Source organism: Salarias fasciatus, chromosome 11 (genome assembly GCF_902148845.1).
Source record: "Salarias fasciatus chromosome 11, fSalaFa1.1, whole genome shotgun sequence".
Taxonomy (NCBI): domain Eukaryota; kingdom Metazoa; phylum Chordata; class Actinopteri; order Blenniiformes; family Blenniidae; genus Salarias; species Salarias fasciatus.
In genome coordinates, this window is record NC_043755.1 from 190,676 (window position 1) to 212,588 (window position 21,913).

Here is a 21,913-nt window from a genome sequence, read left to right on the forward strand (position 1 = left end):
TCACAAGGTAAACAGAGCAAAAACGTGTGGATATTGTCACTATTCTAAAAATAAAATAAATAATAAAAAATAGTCTTGCTATCTCGTGTTTCACAAGAGACAGAATTTTTTTTTTCAATTGAAAAAAGCTTTTATTTCAAGAAGATACAATAACTTGTCAAGCTTTCCCTTTCTTCAGAGGGGTATTTTCAGTTGACAGTTTACTCCTTAAAATATACATTAGTACCTTTTAGTAATGCTAATTAAACAACAATTACAATTATAATAATATGGTAGTCGTGCTAGTTATCAGATATTTCCTTGGTATCAGCCCAAATATGTAGAAAATAAAATCTAAGAATGATCCATGATCTTCTTTCCCGCGAGATCTCGGTGCGAGTCAAAGAGCTCACAACTTCTCGCGAGACCACAATATTTTCTCCCCTTCGAATTCACGTACGATTTTACGTCAGTATTCCACCGTAGTGTTCCACAGGGCTCCGCGTGCTGCGTGCCTCATTGTGCGTAGCCGAGGCAGAAAGTACCGAGAAGGGGAATGTCGGCTTGTGAATGATCGGTTCTTGCGGCGGCAGGGAGCGTCAACGTTATGGGTGAGACAGTTACGGGCAGTTTACAGCCGCGGCTTACACCGAAAACCTCGTTTTTAAGTGAGACTGTGCCGATTGATAAGCGGAGTCGTTATTTAAAGGGTTTGGCTGTGCCGCTATTCAGCTTGTGCAGTTGTCTGAGCAACCAACGCCCAGTCGTCCGCCTCCACTTGGATGCAGCTAGCGAGCTAGCTGTTAGCCTTAGCTGCATAACCTAACGGGAGTGTCATTTCCTGTCTTTAACAAAGTATTTTACTTGACGTTTTTCTTTGTTTTAAGGGCCCCGCTATAACGCTGATTTGGTATTCACACAGAACTGTATAGAATATCTTCACGTTTGATTACCGTCTAACTTAGTACCGTATGTTGGATTAAATAGCTCCCGTTAATGCTAATTTCCATGCTTTGGCGAGACGACGAAAAGCACTGAATATGACCTGTTTCGGATTTCTGTTTTAACTGGAACTGAAATGAGAGAGGGTCTCTTAAATAGCCCAATGTTATTCCGAGTACATTTTGTGTCGTTTGCACTACATTTTTCCGTGGAGATCGTTTCAATCGAAAATGACCGCTTATTTGTGTTGCTGTAATGGAAGCTGCCTCCGCGTGTGATCAATAATTTGATTAAACTGCCACGATCGGAGCATTTAGGTCAGGAAGTCAGCCCTGGAAGATGTGTCAGGTTAGGTGTAAAGAGGACACCGCCGTCATCTAATCTGGATTACAGTGGATCTAGTACCAGAGTTCATGTTTTGACTTAGATCACTGGCTTCAGATAGTGGCCTCTGAGTTGATTTACTGCTACTGCTTTTCCCACCAATCTGTAGCTTCAATTTTTGGAGATCCTTTTTAAATCTGGTCCAGGAAAATGCAGCTCAGTTCCCCACCTACCATCACTTCCTATATTAGCCCTTGTTAGACAGGAAACAGTGATGTAAATGTGAAATGACAGCATTTTTTTTTCATTCATGAATGTCAGAAATGGAAAATATTAATGTGATAGTTTCCGAGATAATCTATTTGCAGAAGCCAGTTTCCAGGGTTTCTCTAGCAAAAGCTCTGCTAAAAATTAACTGTATCCTATTGGCAACTCAGCAGCTGAAGTCATAGTATCACACAGAAGACATGTGGGCTGCCTTGGGTAGGCAGGAGATGCTCCTGCGCAAGAAGCAGAAATCCTCTCCTTGCCACAGGCGATAAGAAAAAAGCTGCAACCCTGAATGGGCCTTGCTTTACGGCGCTTCTGACATTAAAGGAGCAAGTGGAGTGGAATATGTACAATGCTGGCCAACTGTGCGTGTTGTTACAGTCGCTCAGATCGTGAATCATTTTGCCTTCAGGCTTCACTACATGGGAAACTGATTCTGGAGACAGAATGGGTTGTTTGTCACATGGCCTGAGATTGATTCTCTTGTTGCTTTTTCTGTGTCTGTGCTCTGTCTGTCTCCCTGTGACCATGGGAATACTGACTGTTTCTGCGCATCGGGACCACATCATATTGATGAACGTAAAACAGCTGTAAGTAAGGAATTTATGTGTTTTGTTTCATCTCAAGAGTATAAATCCAGAATACTTTATGTGTAGACACAGTTACCAATACATGACTGGATGCACAAGCACAATTTAGATAACTCTGCTTCAGAGGATTGTCAGTGAAAACCATAATGACCATTTACCAAGTTAATATCATTTATTCGTTAAACTACTTGTAATGTCACGAGAATGCTTTGGAGCTTTTATGAAAGCATCCACTATTTCTGTTAAAAAGGACATAGGAGGGGAGTGATCAAGACTTCCTTTGAACTTTAGAAATCAAGATGCCATGCAAGATTGAATTTCTATGTGGCTTGAATGTTGTTCATTCATGTTTTACAGCAGCAAAAGAATCTGGAAGGATATGTTGGCTTTGCAAGCCTCCCCAACCAAGTGTACAGGAAGTCTGTCAAGAGGGGCTTTGAATTCACCCTGATGGTCGTGGGTAAGAACAGCCCTCAGTTTGCCCTTGTTTTCTTTGAATCATTTCATTGTATCCATTGCGGTTGGCATTTAATGTCCTTCAGTGTGGTTTGTTTTGGAGAGAGAGCCTCTGAGATGTGTGTGCACAGCCATATTTATACACAAGGGGCAAGCCCCCAGCTTTGTAGTGTTAATTGCTGAGTCAAAAAAAGGGGGGAGGGGATTGTATGGGTGTTATTAGAATTCAACTTGAGGGCAAGTTCTGAACGTTGTCATTAAAAAAAAAAAATAAAACATCAGGGGCTGCTGCATTTATCTAAAATTCCAACCAGCGAATGAAAAATACAGACATTCTTTCAAATTGCTCTGTTGTGACGCTTGACTCCCAGCCAGGATCCTCCTCGGCTGATCTGTCCATGTTTGGAGGGAAAATGTGTCCAAGGGTCACAACCATTTCCTGTGGTGGGACCAGTGGAATTGTTACCCAGCATGCATCAGAGACCATCATGTCTCTTACTACAGTCACAACAGACATTTTGTTGACTTTTTTTTTCTGTTTTTTTGAGTTGTGCACCACGGTTCATTTTAATTACTGCTATTAGGTAATTACAGCGGGATAGCACCATTACAAGGCACTTCGATTCAGCCTCCTTTGTAGTGGTTTTACGAAAACTGTCAACAGGCCTTTGATGCTTGTTTGTGATTTCACTCTGTTTATTCCGAGCCTGTCGTGCTAACACAATTTGACCATAACATGTTCTGGAAAATTCCCAAACTACCGTGGTGTGTGTATTGCTCTGCCTTCCGGTGTTCACCTCACGGGATCATTTGATCCGCATGTTTGATTTCATACGAGTTGTACTCCAGATGCCCTTCATGGCACAACCTGAGCTGTTGCTCAGGGACCTGTCCACAGTGCGAGTCTGACCAGCGAACTTCTGGTTACAAGCTTGCTCCATAAACCTCTACACAAGGGGTGTCAAACATAAGGCTTGTGGGCCAAAATCAGCCCGCAAGAAACTCCAGTCCAGCCTGCCAAACCACACGGTTTTGTGCCGGAATGTTGTCATAGAGTGCATTATCTGGGAATGTTTATTGGAGAGATTTATTTATGATGTGGTTTGAAAGCAAGAAAAGCAAAGGGAGTCCTTTGAGATTTCTGATCATTAAATGCTTGCCATTGTTTCTTTTTTTTTTTCTATTATCCTTTTGCATGCTCACACACAAAATCCTCAGCTCCTCTTGGCTCTGACGAGCTGCGAGCCCACATGTCCCCGCCGTGCCCACATGCAACGCCGTGCGTCACCAGTGTGGTGTGAAACAGGAACGAAGGGAAAGAGAGCGACTGCAGCGTCTCTCCGTGCACGCCTCATGAAACACATGACCAGAGAATCTGTTCACCGCACAGATTTCAGAGCAGCTCACTTTACACGCCCGTCAGCATTTCACATTGTAGCGTGATTTCATAAACGCATCCCGTTGGCACAGAGTTACAACACTGAAAATGCCCGGCACGAAAGTGGCACAGTGCAAGCTCCACATTAGCCTTTGACTGTGGCCCTGGTGTAAATGGCGGCTCGTTAAATATTGACTCGTGGCCATCAGCCACGACAGGCGGTGCCAGTGGCCATGTCCACTAATGATCCTGCACACAGGGACTTGGAAACTGGGAACACAATGGCCATCCGAGCTCCAGAAGTCTCCCGGACCACGCCGCCGGTCAGCCGCGCATAACAAGAGCCATTGTCCGTGTTGTTTCCTCAGCCTTTTAACTGCCACTCCAAATGGATTAATGCCTTGTGCAAATGTCAGTCACATCTCTGGACAGACCCGTGGCCTTTGATTGTGTGGAGGATGTCAGCAGTAGACTGTGCACGATCATGATACATGTCCTTGACTTTTAGACGATTTGTTGTGTGTGTGTGTGTGTGTTCTGCTGTCTGGCCAGCGCCGTAACCACAACACCAGGATACAAAGTGTTTGCGAAATGCTGACTCGCTGTCTCGTGTGTTTTCTTTCCAGGTGAGTCCGGACTGGGCAAATCCACTTTGATCAACTCTTTGTTCCTAACAGACCTGTATTCAGCAGAGTATCCTGGACCTTCGCATCGAATCAAAAAGACTGTGCAGGTACACATTGGCTTAAAAAAACATCTGAGTTTTTATGGAAATAAAAGACGACTGCGCTGTTAGCCTGCAGAAAGAGACCTGCAGGATTTTCCAACCCACCAAATTCCTGTACAGAAAACAGTAATTGAGATATTTGAGTTAAAAAGGGAGGCAGGAATGTGGCCACAGAGCCAAGAAATACACAATCGCTGCAAATCTGTGTCTGACATGCGTGCATGTGTCATAGTTAAAGAATACAGTACAGTAACGTTGAACCAGGGGACGTAACAGATGATCAAACTCAGAAGTTTTACTTTTATAAGCTCAGTTATCTCATGGATTATAGTCTTAAAATGCTACATAAAACTCCCAGTTCTGATGAAAGAACGGATACAGAAAGTTGTGGATTTCTATCTATTATTCTGTGAATTTCATTTAAAAAATGGACAATTACAGCTTTTCTGAGGCTGCGCTGTATTGTTTATTGCACATTTCCAAGGGTACAGTTAATTATATATTACACATTCATTTCTTTTTCTTTTTTTTTTTTTTTACTTTTTAATTTTCTTGCCTTGCCCCCCCCCCCCATTTTCTTGTTTTTATTCTATTTTGGGTGATATACGTTAACTCCGTGGGAGGGCAAGCGAGAGGAAGTTTAATTTCCACTGTGTCTTGTACGTACAGCAGAACTGACAGCAAAGCTCACTTTGAAAATGCGTTTTAACGACGTTTCGAACACACCAGGTTCATCATTAGCCCCCGCTGTAATTCCCCCTCATCTCCCCCAACTACAAATTATTGCCCTGAATCTCACACACCTCGAGTGCTCCACTTTGTCTGTCTGGCTCCCGACTGACAGCATTTCTGTCTCCAGATGCTCCTCTGGTTTCTCAGCATAGTTAGCTAATAGCACGGTGTGAAACGACGTGTTGCTACATGCTGCGAGCCGCTAAGCGTTTTCTGTGTGATATAAGAACTCTGTGATGCCATTAAACGTAAATGTGTTAATAGTTTTTACAGCTCCGCTCAAGTATACGTTATCATGTTCTTGATTAATTAGCCATCTAGGTAATTAAGTCACAGTTTGTGTCATTTTTTTTAAACAGTGTGTCCTGTCTTTCCTATTGCCTCTGTCAGGTTGAACAGTCCAAAGTTTTAGTAAAGGAAGGAGGCGTCCAGCTGCTGCTCACAATAGTTGACACCCCCGGGTTTGGCGATGCCGTGGATAACAGCAACTGGTAAGATTTCCCGCAGCCGTCAGCTCGGTACGGGTGTTCAGGGGTTCCGTGTCGCTGAAGCTGAACTCTGTGTCTTTTGCAGCTGGCAGCCGATCATCGACCACATAGACAGCAAGTTCGAGGACTACCTGAACTCAGAATCGCGGGTGAACAGAAGACAGATGCCCGACAGCCGAATTCACTGCTGCCTGTACTTCATCGCCCCCTCAGGACATGGGTGAGTCCCAGATTATGATCAGAGATTTCTTTGATTTAACGCGCGAGAAATGACGCCAAAAGCCAAGAAGGTATGCAGCGTGTTTGCACTTCCAGCTCCTTCGTCCCAACTCGGTATCTTTGATTTAGAAGCTCGAAATAGCTTTTATGTTTCATCCAGGATCTGGAAATATTTAATTTATATTCTAAAACTTGAAATGAATCATAAAATTCCTGAGTGATGTTATTTTCATATGCAAGTGAGAACAAGTAATCAAGCAGAATATTGTATTTGTACCAGTGCACCCTTATACTCCGGTGTTGCACCTTCAAATTGTTGTAGCTCAGTCTCTGATTTGAGACTGATAGTGACATCTTTCTTGGAAATACGACGTTTTTAACATGAGACCAAGAAGCATCAATGCTGGACATTGAAAAAGGTGTCAAGAGCAAATTTCTCTGGGAATGGCAACAACGAAAAGTCACAGTAAGGGATTAAAACTGGGGAAAAAGATCGATTAAATCAGCGAGACACTTGGACAGTTTGTCAAGACACGTGACGTACCTGGGAAAGCGTTTGGTGTTTACTGTAACAATGTCATTACCTGTAGTTCCTGTCGCTGCTTGGCGTTGTTAGTCATGCATTGAAGGCCAAGAAACATTCAAAACATTTCATCTGAGTAATTATTTGATCCAAATTTCAGAAAGACTAAGTCCATTTTCATTAAATATGTAAGCTTTATTCCTGGTCTACTTATTATGCTGCTCTTATACAAAATACAGCCAAAATGGCTTTAAAATTGACAGAAATTCCTTAAAAATCGTCAACTGCAGTGGGGCCTTTAGCCCTCAAGATCCCCAGAAGTTTCAGTTGAAATCGTTTTTCCTGTTGCCATCTCTGTCTACTGGTATCAGTACATTCCTAACGGCTCCTGATCACAGTATTTTCTGGAGTTAGCCGATGGGAAAATCCCATCGAATTTATTCGTCTTCTCTGCACCACCACACTTACCACTCATGTTGCTAATCTTAGACGGTCCAATGAGAATTCATCCATCTGGCTGTGTTATTGAAGTCCAAACAGGGCTGCTGCTGCAGCAGCAGCATGTAGCTCTTTCTCCAGCTCTTCTCACAGACATTCCAGCTGATATAATCTCTCTGACTTGTTCTGGGCCTCTAATGAGAGATGACCGGCAGGGCATCCCAATAAGTTGCTCAGACTAACTCGGCTAATTTGTATCAGTGTGGAGGAGAAGCAGCTCTTCTTTTGAGTCTCTACTGGATGCTTGACCTCTCAAGTAAGAAAATACTACATGCAAAAAAATAGGAACATAACAGTGCGGTGGGCTACCTCTCAGTTTTCTTCTCACTAACACCTCTGCAGCTTGTCAGTGCCGTCCTCAATTTGGATATTAATCTGTATGGAATGACTGCTGCTTTTCCTCACCACACTCAGGCCAGTTTGATCTTGTTTACCCAGAGACACTGTGATACTGGCCAGTCTGAGAAGATAACGAAGCTCCTTACAACAATAAGCTCACGTAACGGCTTCATTTTAGCTTACTTGAACTCAAAATCTTCATGAAGTTAAAGGTAGATGTTTAGCCTGCATTGCAAAATCTTGAAGCATTTCATTTTCTGACCGGATAAATAATCTTAATGAGCATTTTTGTGAAGTTGACACTTTTTGGAAGTCAGGAATGCAAATGGAGAAAGGAAAGAGGTGGAAAAGGAAGGGTGAGAGAACAGAGAGAGGAAATGAGTAAACACAAAATGCAAGGGAGGAAATGTAAGGTCACACTGTGCCCCGAAAGTCAGAGAAGCAGGGTTGTGATTGGAAGCGAAGGTTGCTGGTTCAGATCTCAGGGACAGGCTGGTCAATAAAACGCTTCCTCCCTTTGCACTTTCTGTTAAATTGGCTTACGGCAAGAGAATTGGTGACCCTGCTGCTTCTGAAACGGCTCAGAGGCTTACAGCCTCAAACCGTGGTCATGCCAGGGCTGCTCCTCAAAGTGTGCACTAAATACTGGCAGACATGTTGTTGGCCCACTATTACCTCTGTGGTGAATAATAAAGTAAATTTGTCCCACCAAGTAAGGGTTAAAACCTGTGGGTTGTAAAAGAAAAAAAAAAAAAGTAGGGCAGGGTGGAAGCAAGACGGAGACACTGGCAGAATGCCCAGCAGATGATTCTGATTATCAAGCGCTCTATAGAAAAAGATGACTGTGTGGAATTTGAATTACATCGCCTGTTGATCACTTGCTACCAGAGCGTCTGTAGCTGGGTCACAGATCATCCTTCTAATGAAATCTACGTGACTTCTGTCATGTCGCGAGTTGGAAAGCAGATCAACAGTTGACATGTTGAGCTCACTTAAATACGTACATATTTTTAAAGTAATTTAAAGGTAAACTAAAACACTGTAGTTTCTGTGTCTGCAGTGCGGCACTGCGTAACTTGCAAACATGCGAATACCCCCCCCCCACCCCGTGGTCACATGTCCTCAGAGTCATCGATCGTGACCTACTGTAAACAGCGAAGGAGCTGCCGTGTCCTCGTTTTGTCCCCCGTCTGCCAGCTCTCTCTCTCTCTCTCTCTGTGAGACGCTGTACAAGCCTGCGCTCTGTACCCACACAGACATTACTGTAGCCTGGAGGATGGGCAGCGTATGCTCGGGCACAAACACACCCACACACTGACAGAGCGGCCCCTCATGACAGCAGCTGACTGCTCTCACTGCAGCACAATGACCTCCAACACCCGCTAACTCGCTCCGACTCCTGATGGCTGGTTTCCCCTCAGGCTCTGAAGGGGATGACTTTACACAACTGTCTCTTCCCTTTCAAAAGTTGAATACATAGGGAGACTTGCAACTACAAGCTTATAGTCACAAATCTGCCTCCTGAGAAAATCTGTCAGTTTTTGCAATTTGCTTGTTGTTTTGGAAGACCAGATTGGAGCCTTGAGCAGGCCAGATTTGGCCCACAGGCTTTATGTTTGCCACCCCTGGTTTACATCTCATTTTAAATGAAAGCAGAGTTAAAATGAGTGTTTTTTCATAGCTCTTTTTTTCCCCCTCATCTTTCTTCAAATCAGCTAATACCACCAACCTGGATAGTTTCAAATCCTGCTGTGCTGTTTCCAGTTGAGGAAGCCATGAAAGAAAATGCCAGATTCTTCACGTACAGTAGGAAAAGTATCTGTCTGTCGGACATGTGGGAGGATTTGGGTGAAACAATTCAAAGATGTTCTTGTAGTACGTCTCTGGTTGAACAATGATGGGCAGTAAACCAAAAAGTACAGTGGTGGGGGAGGGACTTAAACCCCACAGTGGTGTTAATGACATTAATCTGTCATCGTATTAGATAGGGGTGTGAAACATGAGTTTGGCATGCAAATATACTATTAGTATTTTAGTATTTTCATGCTGTTTCTTGCACTTGCAGACTTCGTTGAATTAAATATGCCATACCGTTCCGTACATGTTGCAGTTATTTCTTTTGTCAACTCTTGAGAAAGGCAGCAGCCATATGTGCTTGTTTGGGTTAGTTGGTGGATAAAAGGTCACTCCAGGACATGTTTAGCCTGGCTGTGACAATGGTGAATTAAGACAGGTTTTTTTTTTTTTTTTTCCTGACAGCTTCTGTCCTGTTTGTTTTTGTTAAGCCTGATTAGCACAAACTGCACACCTCCCGGGCTTGGTTCTTGCAGTTAATACATTGTTCCAGTAACATGTTTCCACAAGCTGTGCTGCTCCCGATCCAGTTTGATCGATCTTTATCATACTCTCATGCATCCTAACTTAAGTTTTATCGTTCTTCTTTCAGATGTTAACAGTTTTAGAGTGCTGTCTTGGCATGCATGCCTGTTGGATCTGTGACAAGAATCCATCCTACTCAAAGTATTAAAAGCATCATATCCTCCTCCGGGGCTGCTCTCCACTCTGGGGGATATTCCTCTCAGACAATCCAGCCCAGGCTCCATTTACATTTAATTAATTTATTTATTGTAAAATGTATAAGTTAATGGTTTTTGTAATTTCGGGGGTTATTTGTGCAGCCACACGGCAGCCAAGAATAGCACTGCTTTCTCACGACTCTGGGGTCAGCTTTCAGAGACATCACAAACACGACTCGGGCGTCACAGACGTCTGTTTTTGGTTTAGCTCAGTTCATCCTTGTCTTCTTCAAGGACAAGCCAACCAAAGGGAAATGCAATAATCAGTCTTTACAAAAATATCCTCTCTTTTTTTAAAGCATTGTACCTAAATGTGATGCTCTGTCAGATCATGAAGAGATGGAGGATTTTTTTTTTTTTTTGTTAATCCCTGGTTTACTATGGGGCACGATTTGACACCGTTTGTGTTCTCCATTCGAATTCCATGCAAAGCCGCCTCCTTATCTCTCCGCAGGCTGAAGCCTCTGGACATTGAGTTCATGAAACGGTTGCATGAGAAAGTCAATGTCATCCCACTGATCGCCAAAGCAGACACTCTCACCCCAGAGGAATGCCAACAGTTCAAGAAGCAGGTCAGTGGTTTCCACAGCTGCACACAACTGCAACAGAACCAATCAACGAAGACTTTCCTTTTTTTTTTTTTTTCCTCCTCCTCTTGTGGTCTGTGGTGCAAATTTTCTGCTGAAAAGGGAAAAAGCAAATAAAAGTGCAAACGCCCTACATCATTAACCAGGTGGCGCACACGAAAAATGCAACTGGCGAAATTTAAGAGTTCACTACAAGCCAACTTTTAGCTCGGGTTGGTCCTTAAGTGTACTTTTCTAAAAGAGAAAAGAGCTAACTTTTTTTTGTGATATATTTTGAATTAGCACCTGATTTTAAATGTCATTTATTAACATGATTAAATTTACAACTAGCATCTGATTAGTTGAGTCAAATCAGGCAAATGACTAACAGTGACTCTATGCTGCCATCTCATGTACAGCTGGCCTGCATTTTAATATTCTACTTTGATAAAAATCTGATGTATTTTCATTGACGCATTGCAAACAGTGCGTTTCTAATCTTTTCATTTGTCCAAATGAAAAGAATCTGAATTTCAACTTTAGAGTTTTTGTGTCCTCTAGATAAAGACGGTGAAGTGAGTGTTGTTTAGTCAGGCTCAGCACGAGCCCCCCGCAGCGCAGGCCTGTTTTCTTTAGTCCTTTCCAGTCAGCGACTCCATCTGAGCCGCTCACAGATCTCCTTTTTTCCTGTCAGATCATGCGGGAAATCCAAGAGCACAAAATCAAGATTTACGAGTTTCCCGAGACAGACGATGAAGAAGAGAACAGGCTGGTGAAGAAGATTAAGGTATGTCATGTGTACAGTGGAGGACTGTGCTGCAAACGCAGATTCGCCCCCTTGTGTTATTTATATGGAATCTGTTTTTTTTTTTTTTCCTTTTACCAGGACAAGTTGCCGCTGGCTGTCGTAGGAAGCAACACCATCATCGAGGTAAACGGCAAGAGGGTGAGAGGGAGGCAGTACCCCTGGGGGGTCGCAGAAGGTAAGCACGTTTGGTGTCACAACAAAAACAGAAGCCAGATGATCGTTTTAAATGTTTTTCACCCTCAAATATTAATCAGGAATTTAGATGTTTCAAAAACCGACTCGATGACTCTTGAAATACTGAATCCCGTCCATTTATTAAAGAAAAGTTTTCAGTGACTCTAAACTCAAACTCCCAAAATCTAACAAAAGTTTTGACAATGTTGTGTAAACAGAGCTTTACTTGTAAACCGGGTGATGTGTTTATCTGTCAGCTTTCATAGTTAATGGACCAATGTGTTGTTTTTCTCCTCAGTTGAAAACAGCGACCACTGCGACTTCACCATCCTGCGGGACATGCTCATCAGGTACAGCCAGACACACTCTCACACACACTCTGTAGTTTACACTACAAAACAGACGGGTGCAGATGAGCAGGAAAAAGGAAAAGCATCATTTGTTATGTTTTTTTGTTTGTCTGTCGTCAGAACTCACATGCAGGATCTGAAGGATGTAACAAACAACGTCCATTATGAAAACTACCGCAGCAGGAAGCTGGCTGCGGTCACTTACAACGGGGTGGACAACAACCGCGCTAAAGGACAACTCTCCACCAAGTAAGTTCTGGAACAAAGTGCCAGCATCTACCTCCATCTCTATTTTATCAAGAAAGTACACCGAATCTTGGTTTAATATGTCTAAATAGCTTTATGTATTGTTTTATGTAGATCCTGGTGTAACTGAATATGTTAGCAGAAAGCCTTTAATGGTCCTTGCAGTGTTTTAGTTTCCTTTTTATGAGCTTTTCCATTAACCTGATTTATTTCAATTTAATGGGATTTTTTTTTTTTTTTTTTTTTTACGACAGTGTTTAAGGACATGTGGCCCGTAGAAACTGTTTGCAGATGTTTATCACATCGTGTCTTAACGTCCTTGCTTCAATGCAAGTGCTCTGGATTCCAGGCAGCAGGGAACGGCAAAGCTGGATAATAATAGATTTCGCTGCGTGTCGATTCTTTGGTTGTGAGTCGTGAAGAGCGCTGAACCTCCGCTGCCGTAGCCTCTCACCCCGCTACTTTGCATCGTACCTGATTTTCATAGTTTCAAATCACAAACGGACCAACTCATGCTTCCTCATCAACGTAGTCACAAGCAAATGGCTAACTCACCGAACTAAAAAAAAACCGCGAGCTCCACGGCTGACCGGAGGCCTCTCGCCGCTCACGCTAACACACAGCTCACCGCAGCCGGCGTCGGTTCCATCTCCACGCTTCCTGCAGTGACAAATCAGCTCAAACTGACAGAAATCATCTTAAAGAGTGTTGATCTGATTTTAGTGCATGACCTCATCGATGCATGCTGTGTGTGTGTGTGTGTCTGTGTGTGCGCGCGTGTGTGTGTGTGTGTGTTTGGTTGTGTTTTTGTGTTTTTTTTAGACTTGACACGGTTGAAGGAATGTAAGTGGTTATTTTTTTCACCTATTTCTCAGACGTTTTTTTTCCACATCTTCCCTGTTTGTCCGTGGTTGGCCGTGTTGACGTGGGCCCGCCCACTCCCCCCCACCTTCCTCTTGCTCCCTCCGTTATCCTCAGGGGGAGCAACACGAATTAACCGCCACTATGGCAATGCTTCGATTCGATCTCCTTACATGCCGCTGCTCTCTGCCCTGCTTGGATTAACAGCAGATACCTGCACATGTTGATGTTTGGAGCATTTACGGGGCGTATCGGAGTCCCAGAGCCGATTGGCCTCATCTGGTCTCCCGGAGTCACTATAAATCAAAAGCATGCAGATTGATGCTTTTATTGTGGTGCATATAGTTAATTAGCTTACAGTTTTAGTTAGTAATGATCTGGACATGCCAAGTTCAATGAAGAGGTATGTTGTTGCAGAGTTCAGTTTAATGCTCGAACACATCACAGCAGCTGGAGTTTGTTTGTTTTTTTAAATGATCCCTTGAGAAAATGTAATTTGCCGTCCCTGTCCAACAGTGTATTTTCCACCCACCAGTCTATCACTTATCTCGACAAGCTGTCAGCGTTTGAAAGGTGTTATAAAACGGCCACAACTGCAGAATAAACAACCACAGAGGATTTTTTTTTGTTAATATACTGTGAATTCTCATTGGACTTTACTGAGAAAAAAAAATCCTGTCAACCTCTTTATAAACATCTGTGATTTTAGAATAAACTGACCACAGGTTGGAAAGTTGAAATTAGTAAAGCAGTTACTGTTAGGGCGTACTCTTTTTATGATTGAATTAAAATTAATTCTGAAGGGATCGACATGCTTTTAAAATTGAAGGTGTGAAGCATCCAAACATGACCAGTTGTTTTGTGAGAATTTATACAATATCAGTGGATTTTTATTACAAAAAAGAGTAAGGTCTGCCCCTTTTGGTCCAGCAAATATATTATAGTAAATGTCAGTGTTTCTCACACTGGCGCAATTTTGTCTAGTGGGCCTGATCGGACTCTCTGTGGGGCTGATTCTGGCCTGCAGGCCATACGTTTGACACCCCTGATTTAAAATAAATGCAGCAGGATCGACTCTCATGAGTGTTTTGGAGACTAGAAATCCAGATCTGTGCTCAGAAATACACCTGATCAAATCAGTGACAGAAACATGAAGGGAGATTCTTCTTCCCCTCTTCAAAAAGTGTTGACTTAAAGTTTACCTCTGAAAAACCCATCTCATGTCCCGAGGCTTGAAATATTCCCCCTCAGCTCCGGTATCTGCTCCACACAGTATCGCATCAGGTATCTGTCTGCTCACACTGCAACAAACACCCCGGAGAGCTTCTGCTAACACTTAACCTGCCACCTCCACTAACAGTCTGCAGTTTACAGGTACCGTCCTTCCTTTAGCCTCTCCGTCCTCCTCCTTGCTCCCATCATGCCCCTGGGTTGGTTTCCTGTTCCCATCACGGCCTTGTCGGATCCCTAAAACTCCACCTGTGGCTCTGTTTCTCCCTCCTGCAACCTGAAATGTTGTTTTTCTCTGGATAAAAAGGGGGATAATATTGTCACTTTGTCTTTTCTGTGATTCGCTTTTCCCCAGGTGTTTGAAGATTTCTTCTACTCAGTGTTATGAGTTTTCTTGTAAAAGATTCAAATCTGCATGAAAAGAAATAAGATTCAGTCAAATTGCAGTTTGCATGACTCAGATTATTAATTTGATTATGTAGAGAAAAGGTGTGTGTGTGTGTTTCGATAATGCCGTGTCGTTGAAGGCGAGTGTGTGTGCTGGCTGTGCAGGAGTCCTCTGGCCCAGATGGAGGAGGAGAGGCGAGAGCACGTTGCCAAGATGAAGAAGATGGAGATGGAGATGGAGCAGGTGTTCGAGATGAAAGTCAAGGAGAAAGTACAGAAGCTCAAAGACTCTGAAGCAGAGGTACACACACACACACACACACACACACACACACACACACACACACACACACGGCTGTCTAACCAGAGGTTAATCATTGTTATGTGTTGTGATGCGTCTGCTGGACGACTTCTCGTGCCGAGCGTGAATATTTGAGTCATGGTTGCTAGGCAACAGGCTAGACGCTCGTTTGTCCAGATTTGGCAGACGCCTTCTTGTTCCTGTCAACGCAGTATTTGCAAATTCTGTGCGGTTCCAGCATTACAAGTCAAATTATTGGGATTACTAATGTCTTTCATGCCCCAGTGAGATTGCTTCTCTTTATCTTTTCTTTTTTTTATTGTGTTTTTCTAAAAGTGTGCAGAAGCTGACGGCATTAATTGAAATTACTCTGAGTTTTTGAGTTCGTTTGGATGATACATGCATGTAAAAAAGAGAAGTGAAATGAAACACTGGTCACACTGGTCAAAGTGGCCCGTCCCGCTATGAATGAATGCTCTGTTAGTATTCCTTCCAGTACATGCTCTTGATTTATTTCCCCCTCTAAACCAGATGTTGTGACAGCAGCTGCTGGTTTACAAGTGCACAACACTTGTGTCTGTGTTGGAATCTGTGCAGCACTTCAGCGTGTTCAGATCGCAGCAGATTGTGGCCTTGCTGATGGTTTCACCGTCGTCTTTTGAGCTCTGGTACCTGAGTTTCAGTGTGAAAATAGAACCAACCACCAGTGTAAAATGCACCGAGGCAGTCTAAAGCCTGAGAAAACGTATGGATGTGGTAAAAGCCTCCTGCTCCTCCTCCGTTGTGTCCCCTGCAGCTTCAGCGGCGTCACGAGCAGATGAAGAAGAACCTGGAGGCTCAGCACAAGGAGCTGGAGGAGAAGAGGCGCGTGTTCGAGGAGGAGCGAGCAAACTGGGAGACCCAGCAGCGCCTGGAGCAGCAGAAGCTGGAGGCCTCCAGGTAAAACTCCACCCGGTGCAGCGTGTGTGGTTTGTATACTGCTGAAACACCGTCAGCTACCTGCAGAATGCAGATGGAAACATTCAAATGAAATGCCGAAGGATGAATTATGGAAACAGAGCCAGATAGTGTTTCCTGCCTCTTTTGAAAACTGCTTTATACTGTGACACATTTAATTGTGAATTTTCATCCCATGAAATAAAAGCTTAACGCAGTGCTTCATATTTTTAACTTATAACCAGTGATTGATCACAAACTAGCGATTGATCAGGACAAGAAAGTGCTTGAAGTTGGAGATCTTCAGGAGTCATAACATTTCCTAGAGGCAAAGCTTGAAAAATATTGATCTGTTAGTTTTTGTGTTCACAATTATCAAATCATCTTCAAACTTTGATTCACCAGCCTTTTCATCACAGTAGATGTGTTCGGCTGTAATTTCTCTGTACTCGCTTGGTGCTCTTTTTTTTTAAATTCATCTTTCTCTTTGGCCCAGCATGCTGTCATTTTTCTTCCAGTTGCTTGTTTTGCCTACAAGCTCACCTTTGTATTTATTTCAGACACTTTTAATGGAAACACTCAAACTAAGTAGTTTTGTGACGCAGATAAATTAAATGCTGAATCACGTATTTGATTATCCTCCTTAAACTGGACAACACTTGCCCCTCCACTGGAAGAAATGAAAACTGCTAGAATGTAATTTATCAGCAAATTCCTGATTGTTTTTTTTTTTTCTTTCTTTTTCTGTTGCAGGACCCTGGAGAAAAACAAAAAGAAGGGCAAGATCTTTTAAGGACAGTCGGCAGGACCTCCCCAACTCGAGTTACTTTTGTTTGCCAACGTTGCCGGTCAGGACAGCCGTGTGTGGCACTGACGTCCCCCCGCCTCCTATTCTTCCTCTTCTCTCTCTCCTCCTCCTCCTCCTCCTCTTCTTATTTCTCCCCCTGCTGCTCTGCCTGCCAGCACAGCTGTGCTGCTGCTCCCCGCCACTAGAGGGCGCACCGGGAGCGTCTGTTTGGTCTGTGGGGGGGCAAAGCGGGTGCAGAACCACCAGCCTCGAGCCTCCTCGCTGCCTCAGGACTCATCATCATCAAGAATGTGTTTACCTTAATAACAGGAAAGATAACCCCATTTTAGTAAGGCCAAACCCATATTATTATTATTTTAATTATTATTGATGTTATTATTATTATTGTTGTTGGTATAACTGAGCTTTCCCAGACCCTACCTATTGATTTTTTTTTTCCTTCTTTCCCAAGGTTGCGTAGAAATGGCCGGTGTGTACAGATGTATACAGAGCAAAGACAAAAAAAAAAGAAAAAGAAATGTCAATGAGTCACGTCTGACTGTTGTACAATCAAGTTCTGGTGATTATTCAGTTGTTTACAGGAGAAATGAAAGTTCGTGAAGCATTTAACCCGACCTTCCGTCACATTAAATCAAGAGGACAAGGCATTAACTAATCCTTTGTGTTTTGTTTTGAGTGGTGAACCTGTAACCCATCAGAGCAAAAGGACCTGAGATCAAGACGAAAACCATCAACATGCACCTTGGGCCTTTTTATAGATTTTTTTTTAAAAAATGGCTGAAGCTTTTTTTTTTTCTTTCTCTCTCTGAAATGTAACGCTTTCTTTTTTCTTTCTCTGTGTTTTTAGCTACTCCCACTAGCCTTGGGCCACCATTTATAATGTCATAAGTGTTATATTTCACTTTAGTTTATTTTTATATATACCGAGCCAGCTGAAGTAATAACTTCTTTTGTATGTTTAGAGAATCCTCAGAGACTTGACGGCAGCGTCCACTGTCACAGGAAAACACTTAGAAACGCCTGACAGTGATCCTGGACGCATTCAAAAAGAAAATTGAAAAAAAAAAAAAATACAATAAAACAACTCTGCGGAAACCATCAGTGGGAAATGAAGAGTCAACACCACATTTTGCTTTGGCTATGTACTCCATCTCTGTATTTTTAATTTTATTTTTCATTTGTAATGTACAAAGTCACTTAATAAACCTGTGATGATATGGCGGAGTGAGATGGATTCATTCATGGAGAAAATATTCCACTAGATGTCGCTGTTTGACATAAGGACTCATGTTTAAAAAAATGTTTGAATGAGTTGGATGAGTGTGAAAACAATGTACATGATGCCAGTTAAACAGCAAATATCTTAATCATGGTTTTCCTCGGATTCTCAGTCCTCTGTGGTGAACGTTGTTCCTGCAAGGGGAGAAATCAGCAGTTATTTGGGGGGATTTCCCCTCCAGGTCGGCAGAGAGAGATGCTTCTTTTCCCCTTTTTAACCCAACATGATTGAATTTCCTTTTACTATTTATGAGAAAATCATGATCATGGTGCTTGAAATTATCCCCCCCAAAAAATCTATTCCATTCAGAGTGGGAGTGGTGGAGCTGATTAAAGCTAATTCTGAATGAAGTCCGGGCTGCAGTGCACACCCTGATCCACACGGGAACCCTGCAACGCCCAGCCAGCTCCCAGTGGTGCAGCAAACAGTGTGAAAATAAAGGAAAAACATGCAAACTCACAAGACAGCCCCCCCACTACAACCCACTGCTGTTTTTGGGATGAGGTGAGAGTGCAAACCACTACACCACTGTGTCTCCATGACGAATTAAAACTATTAAATAAGCTTTAATAAAAAAAAAAACACAAGTGTAACAATTAATGTAAATGAATGTCAGATTTAAAGGCGTCCTTTTATTAATTATAGATCACAGGAATAATGTGTCCAAAACAAGCAGATGTGATTAAAGTCTCATTCTTTTCAGACCCACCTTGATCCTCAAAGCTCCTTTTGCCCATCAGACCAACAAATGTTTGAAATTTGTGTCCTGGTGATAAATAAAAAAAAGATAAATTTCAGTCAGATGCTGTAATGAGTTCAAATATAAACTTTCAAAAGGTAAAATGAGAACAAATCTTACTTTTACGCGCTCTCTGTGCTTTCCCTGCGTAAAGAAGAGAGAAACTGTTGCTTCGGCTCGTCACATCTGGATCAAATGTGTTAACAGAATGACAGTGTCGCGGTGCGGCTCTTACCAGTGTCTTTTTTGCCCATAAGTCCGAAGTACTGTCGAGGTCCAGGTTTTCTGGTCAGTCTCACTAATACGTCTTCAATGAAACCCACGTCTGGCCATTTCATCTTATGGAAAATATGAAGAGAATGAGGATCATTCCTTCAGTTTAATCCTGTGAACAACTTTAAGCTCCACAAACTGATCGGTGTTCCCTATATTGTTTCTCTCATGCAAAAATCTTCGAATAAAAAAAAGATGTCTACCTTTCATAATTGTTATGTTGTACAGAATCAACGAAGACTCACCTCTTCAGTCTTTTCATTCCAGTTGTCAGCGTCCATCTCTCGACAGAAGATGTTTGTCAAAAGCAGCAGAAATATTAAGACAAGTTTAATCATCTCCATCGCTGCGGAGCGCGCGTAACTTCACCCAAAACGCTCCGGACGCTCTCTCTGACCTGGACTTACTGCCGATGAGAAATGTGTGCTTGTGCGGGTACTCCGCACCTCTCTGCTGGATAATTTTAAACGCTGATGGAGGACTCAGCAAACCTGTCCTGCCAGATGATGCGCCATTGCTCCGCGGGGGTCCGTCAACGCACCGTGTGCGCGCTTGGCGCTTTTTACGCACAGTCGGAGTGAATAATGTGGATCGATGATCATCTGCGGCAATTATCCGGTGAGTCACGCCACTTGACTTGGACACGTTTTTACCGACCGAGAAAAATCATATGGGAGTTTGAATTTCTGCTTTATAATAAAAATGATTTGATAAGCATCTCTGATTGGATCAATTATGAAAGTGGCTGAAATCACCTTATTCAGGTGACAAGTTTAGAAACTACTTAAGAAAGAAAAAAAACAAATGTAGTCATTCCCAAATCCTGAAAATCAGCTCAACAATTACAAAGACATTGATACATTTCATTAATTTAATTTGCAGCAGCAGAGGTTAATCAGTATTTTCTGGACAACACTAGCTAAATGTATTACCTTTTTTAAGGTGAATATGTACCGAAGATTATAGAACTGGAACATTTAACGCATTTTACATACACACGTAGTTCCTAACATGGGGTTTGGGATGCCTTTTTGGTAGGATTTTCCTGTGGTGAGATTGTGAGTATAGCAATTATTCAGTTATGTCACAGAAAAACCAAACAGGACCTGGGTGTAACAAAATTTTGGAATCTCAAAGAGGGAAAAGGTTTCAAACCACTGTTGGAGCTGATTAGAATAGAAATGCCACTTTTATTGAAAATTACTACGCTTGAATAAAAAAAAAATCATGTAACTATTCATCTTGAAAATGTATACTTTTATTCTGAGTGAATGAAGCCTATAGGTTTATTTCTTAAATGTTCTCATTCTGACTGTGGAGCACAATAGTACACTTATACATGCTATGCATGGTCATTCCTCATCCTTCTCTCTTTCAAAGCCTGTTTTATCTCTTCTGTGGAATAATCATCTTGTCTGTTAATCTACTTTATAGGGAAGCCACTTTATTCAGATTAGTATGGTGGGTGGCTGGAGCTGATTGAAGCTGACTGCAGGAGAAAACTGGTTAGGCTTTGAACAGTCCATCAAAGGATAATCACGGACAGACAATCTCACATAGTCATGCCTGCTGGCAATTTCTACTCACCACTTAAATGGCAAATTGATTTCACTTATTTAGCACTGAGTGCTTCACGCGGTCAGTCCATTCATCCTGTTGCACATGCAAATTCCAAACTGGAGATATTTTGTTGGAACTGAAGTGCAAAGAACCACAACCATTCAGAACAACTCTATCATCCTGTCCATCTGTCCGTCTGTCTGTCTTTCTATATTGGTTGGTGTCAAACATTTTAGTTAAGGGTTCAGAAGCCACATATAGTCCGGAATGATAATAATAGTGCTATAACACCCTTTAAATGTACACTTTAAGGTTTTTGTTGTTGTTGTTGTTGTTGTTGTTGTTGTGCAGATGTGATGAAAACGTCTATATTTTTGCAAGAACCAATCAATCACTGTGGAAGAAGTTAAAGGTTAGAGGACAGATAGTAAGAAAGAAAACATAGAGACAGAACTAGTAAACAACTGACATCAGACAGCAAACAAATCCACACTCTGCAGGCTTAACGGGAGTGAGGCAGTGATCAGGAACTTTCAGTTCTTGCGGAAAGGTACAGAGAAAGAGAGAACAGACTGTATGAGAGAGACAGAATGTTAGTAACAGGTAATGGTGACATGTGAATACATGAGAAGAAGCTGGCTGCAGTAAAGGAGAACACTACAGCAGCTTCACTAAAAATATGGTGCAATGTGTTCTGAACCAGTCCTTACAACTGTATCCATTATCAAATAGGGATGTTTTAAATCTGATATTGAAAGTAGAGACTGTAAGCCTCCCTAACTTAAACTTAGACTTAAGCTGTTTCAACATGAGAGGAGCCCGATGGATGAAAGCTCTGCCTCCTATTCTACTTTTAGAAAACCTATGAACTTCCAGTAAGCCGAAAGAATGAGTGGTGTCCCCAATTTAATATTATATTCATAAGTAATTTATTACATACATACATAGATAGATAGATAGATAGACTTTATTGATCTCAACCTGGGAAATTCTTGTGCTACAGCAGCATCAATAAAAACATGAAAATTAAATTAAAATAAACAGTTAAGGTGTTAAATGGACAGTAAATTAAGATGGAGTGTTAAACAGAAGTATACAGCAGACAGGTGTGGCAGGAATGATTTGCTGTAACTGTCCCTTGGACAGGAGAGGTGTACCAGAAAAGTAATGTCCATTGTGAGATTTGAGCTATTATCTATTCAACTAGTTCCTGTCCCTCTGGTATTTAATTGGAGATTTCTTACTCCTCACAGGATTCCAGCTGCTGAGATTCTTGACTTTTTTAAAAGCGAAACTCAATGGGAATCCATAGTTTTAGTCCCTCTGTGGCCACCGTACACGGCAGTAGTCCTGC

At 42.2% G+C, this 21,913-nt stretch overlaps 2 protein-coding genes across 4 annotated transcripts; one reads left to right on the top strand and one right to left on the bottom strand.

The window, feature by feature from the left end:
* Window positions 1-493: 493 nt before the first annotated feature.
* Window positions 494-17,925, top strand: LOC115396320 (septin-7). 3 transcript variants are annotated; one of them, XM_030102141.1, is made up of 15 exons: window positions 494-590; window positions 780-781; window positions 2,463-2,565; window positions 4,566-4,672; window positions 5,789-5,889; window positions 5,972-6,106; window positions 10,496-10,613; window positions 11,302-11,394; window positions 11,494-11,590; window positions 11,888-11,939; window positions 12,060-12,188; window positions 13,008-13,028; window positions 14,829-14,964; window positions 15,761-15,903; window positions 16,654-17,925. In XM_030102141.1, the coding sequence occupies exons 1-15, from the start codon at window positions 587-589 to the stop codon at window positions 16,691-16,693; spliced, it is 1,281 nt and encodes a 426-aa protein (XP_029958001.1). In that variant the 5' UTR covers window positions 494-586; the 3' UTR covers window positions 16,694-17,925. The 3 variants fall into 3 exon arrangements, with proteins under 3 accessions (XP_029958001.1, XP_029958002.1, XP_029958003.1); XM_030102142.1 differs by lacking the exon at window positions 13,008-13,028; XM_030102143.1 differs by lacking the exons at window positions 494-590; window positions 780-781 and adding an exon at window positions 2,088-2,105.
* Window positions 17,926-18,095: 170 nt separating this feature from the next.
* On the bottom strand, window positions 18,096-19,476 carry LOC115396396 (protachykinin-like). The gene is made up of 5 exons (XM_030102271.1): window positions 19,245-19,476; window positions 18,962-19,064; window positions 18,847-18,870; window positions 18,697-18,753; window positions 18,096-18,121 (listed from the first exon to the last, which is right to left on the bottom strand). The coding sequence occupies exons 1-5, from the start codon at window positions 19,341-19,343 to the stop codon at window positions 18,096-18,098; spliced, it is 309 nt and encodes a 102-aa protein (XP_029958131.1). The 5' UTR covers window positions 19,344-19,476.
* Between the last annotated feature and the right edge of the window lie 2,437 nt (window positions 19,477-21,913).

What these genes read in the sequence shown, in the direction of transcription:
- LOC115396320 (XM_030102141.1), top strand. An exon ending in GCCGTGGATAACAGCAACTG is followed by an intron (nt 5,890 to 5,971) that starts GTAAGATTTCCC and finishes TGTCTTTTGCAG; the next exon opens with CTGGCAGCCGATCATCGACC. An exon ending in GGCTGGTGAAGAAGATTAAG is followed by an intron (nt 11,395 to 11,493) that starts GTATGTCATGTG and finishes TCCTTTTACCAG; the next exon opens with GACAAGTTGCCGCTGGCTGT.
- LOC115396396 (XM_030102271.1), bottom strand. Translation starts at nt 19,343, where the DNA reads ATGGAGATGATTAAACTTGTCTTAATATTTCTGCTGCTTTTGACAAAC. An exon ending in GGAATGAAAAGACTGAAGAG is followed by an intron (nt 19,065 to 19,244) that starts GTGAGTCTTCGT and finishes ATTTTCCATAAG; the next exon opens with ATGAAATGGCCAGACGTGGG. An exon ending in TATGGGCAAAAAAGACACTG is followed by an intron (nt 18,871 to 18,961) that starts GTAAGAGCCGCA and finishes TTCTTTACGCAG; the next exon opens with GGAAAGCACAGAGAGCGCGT.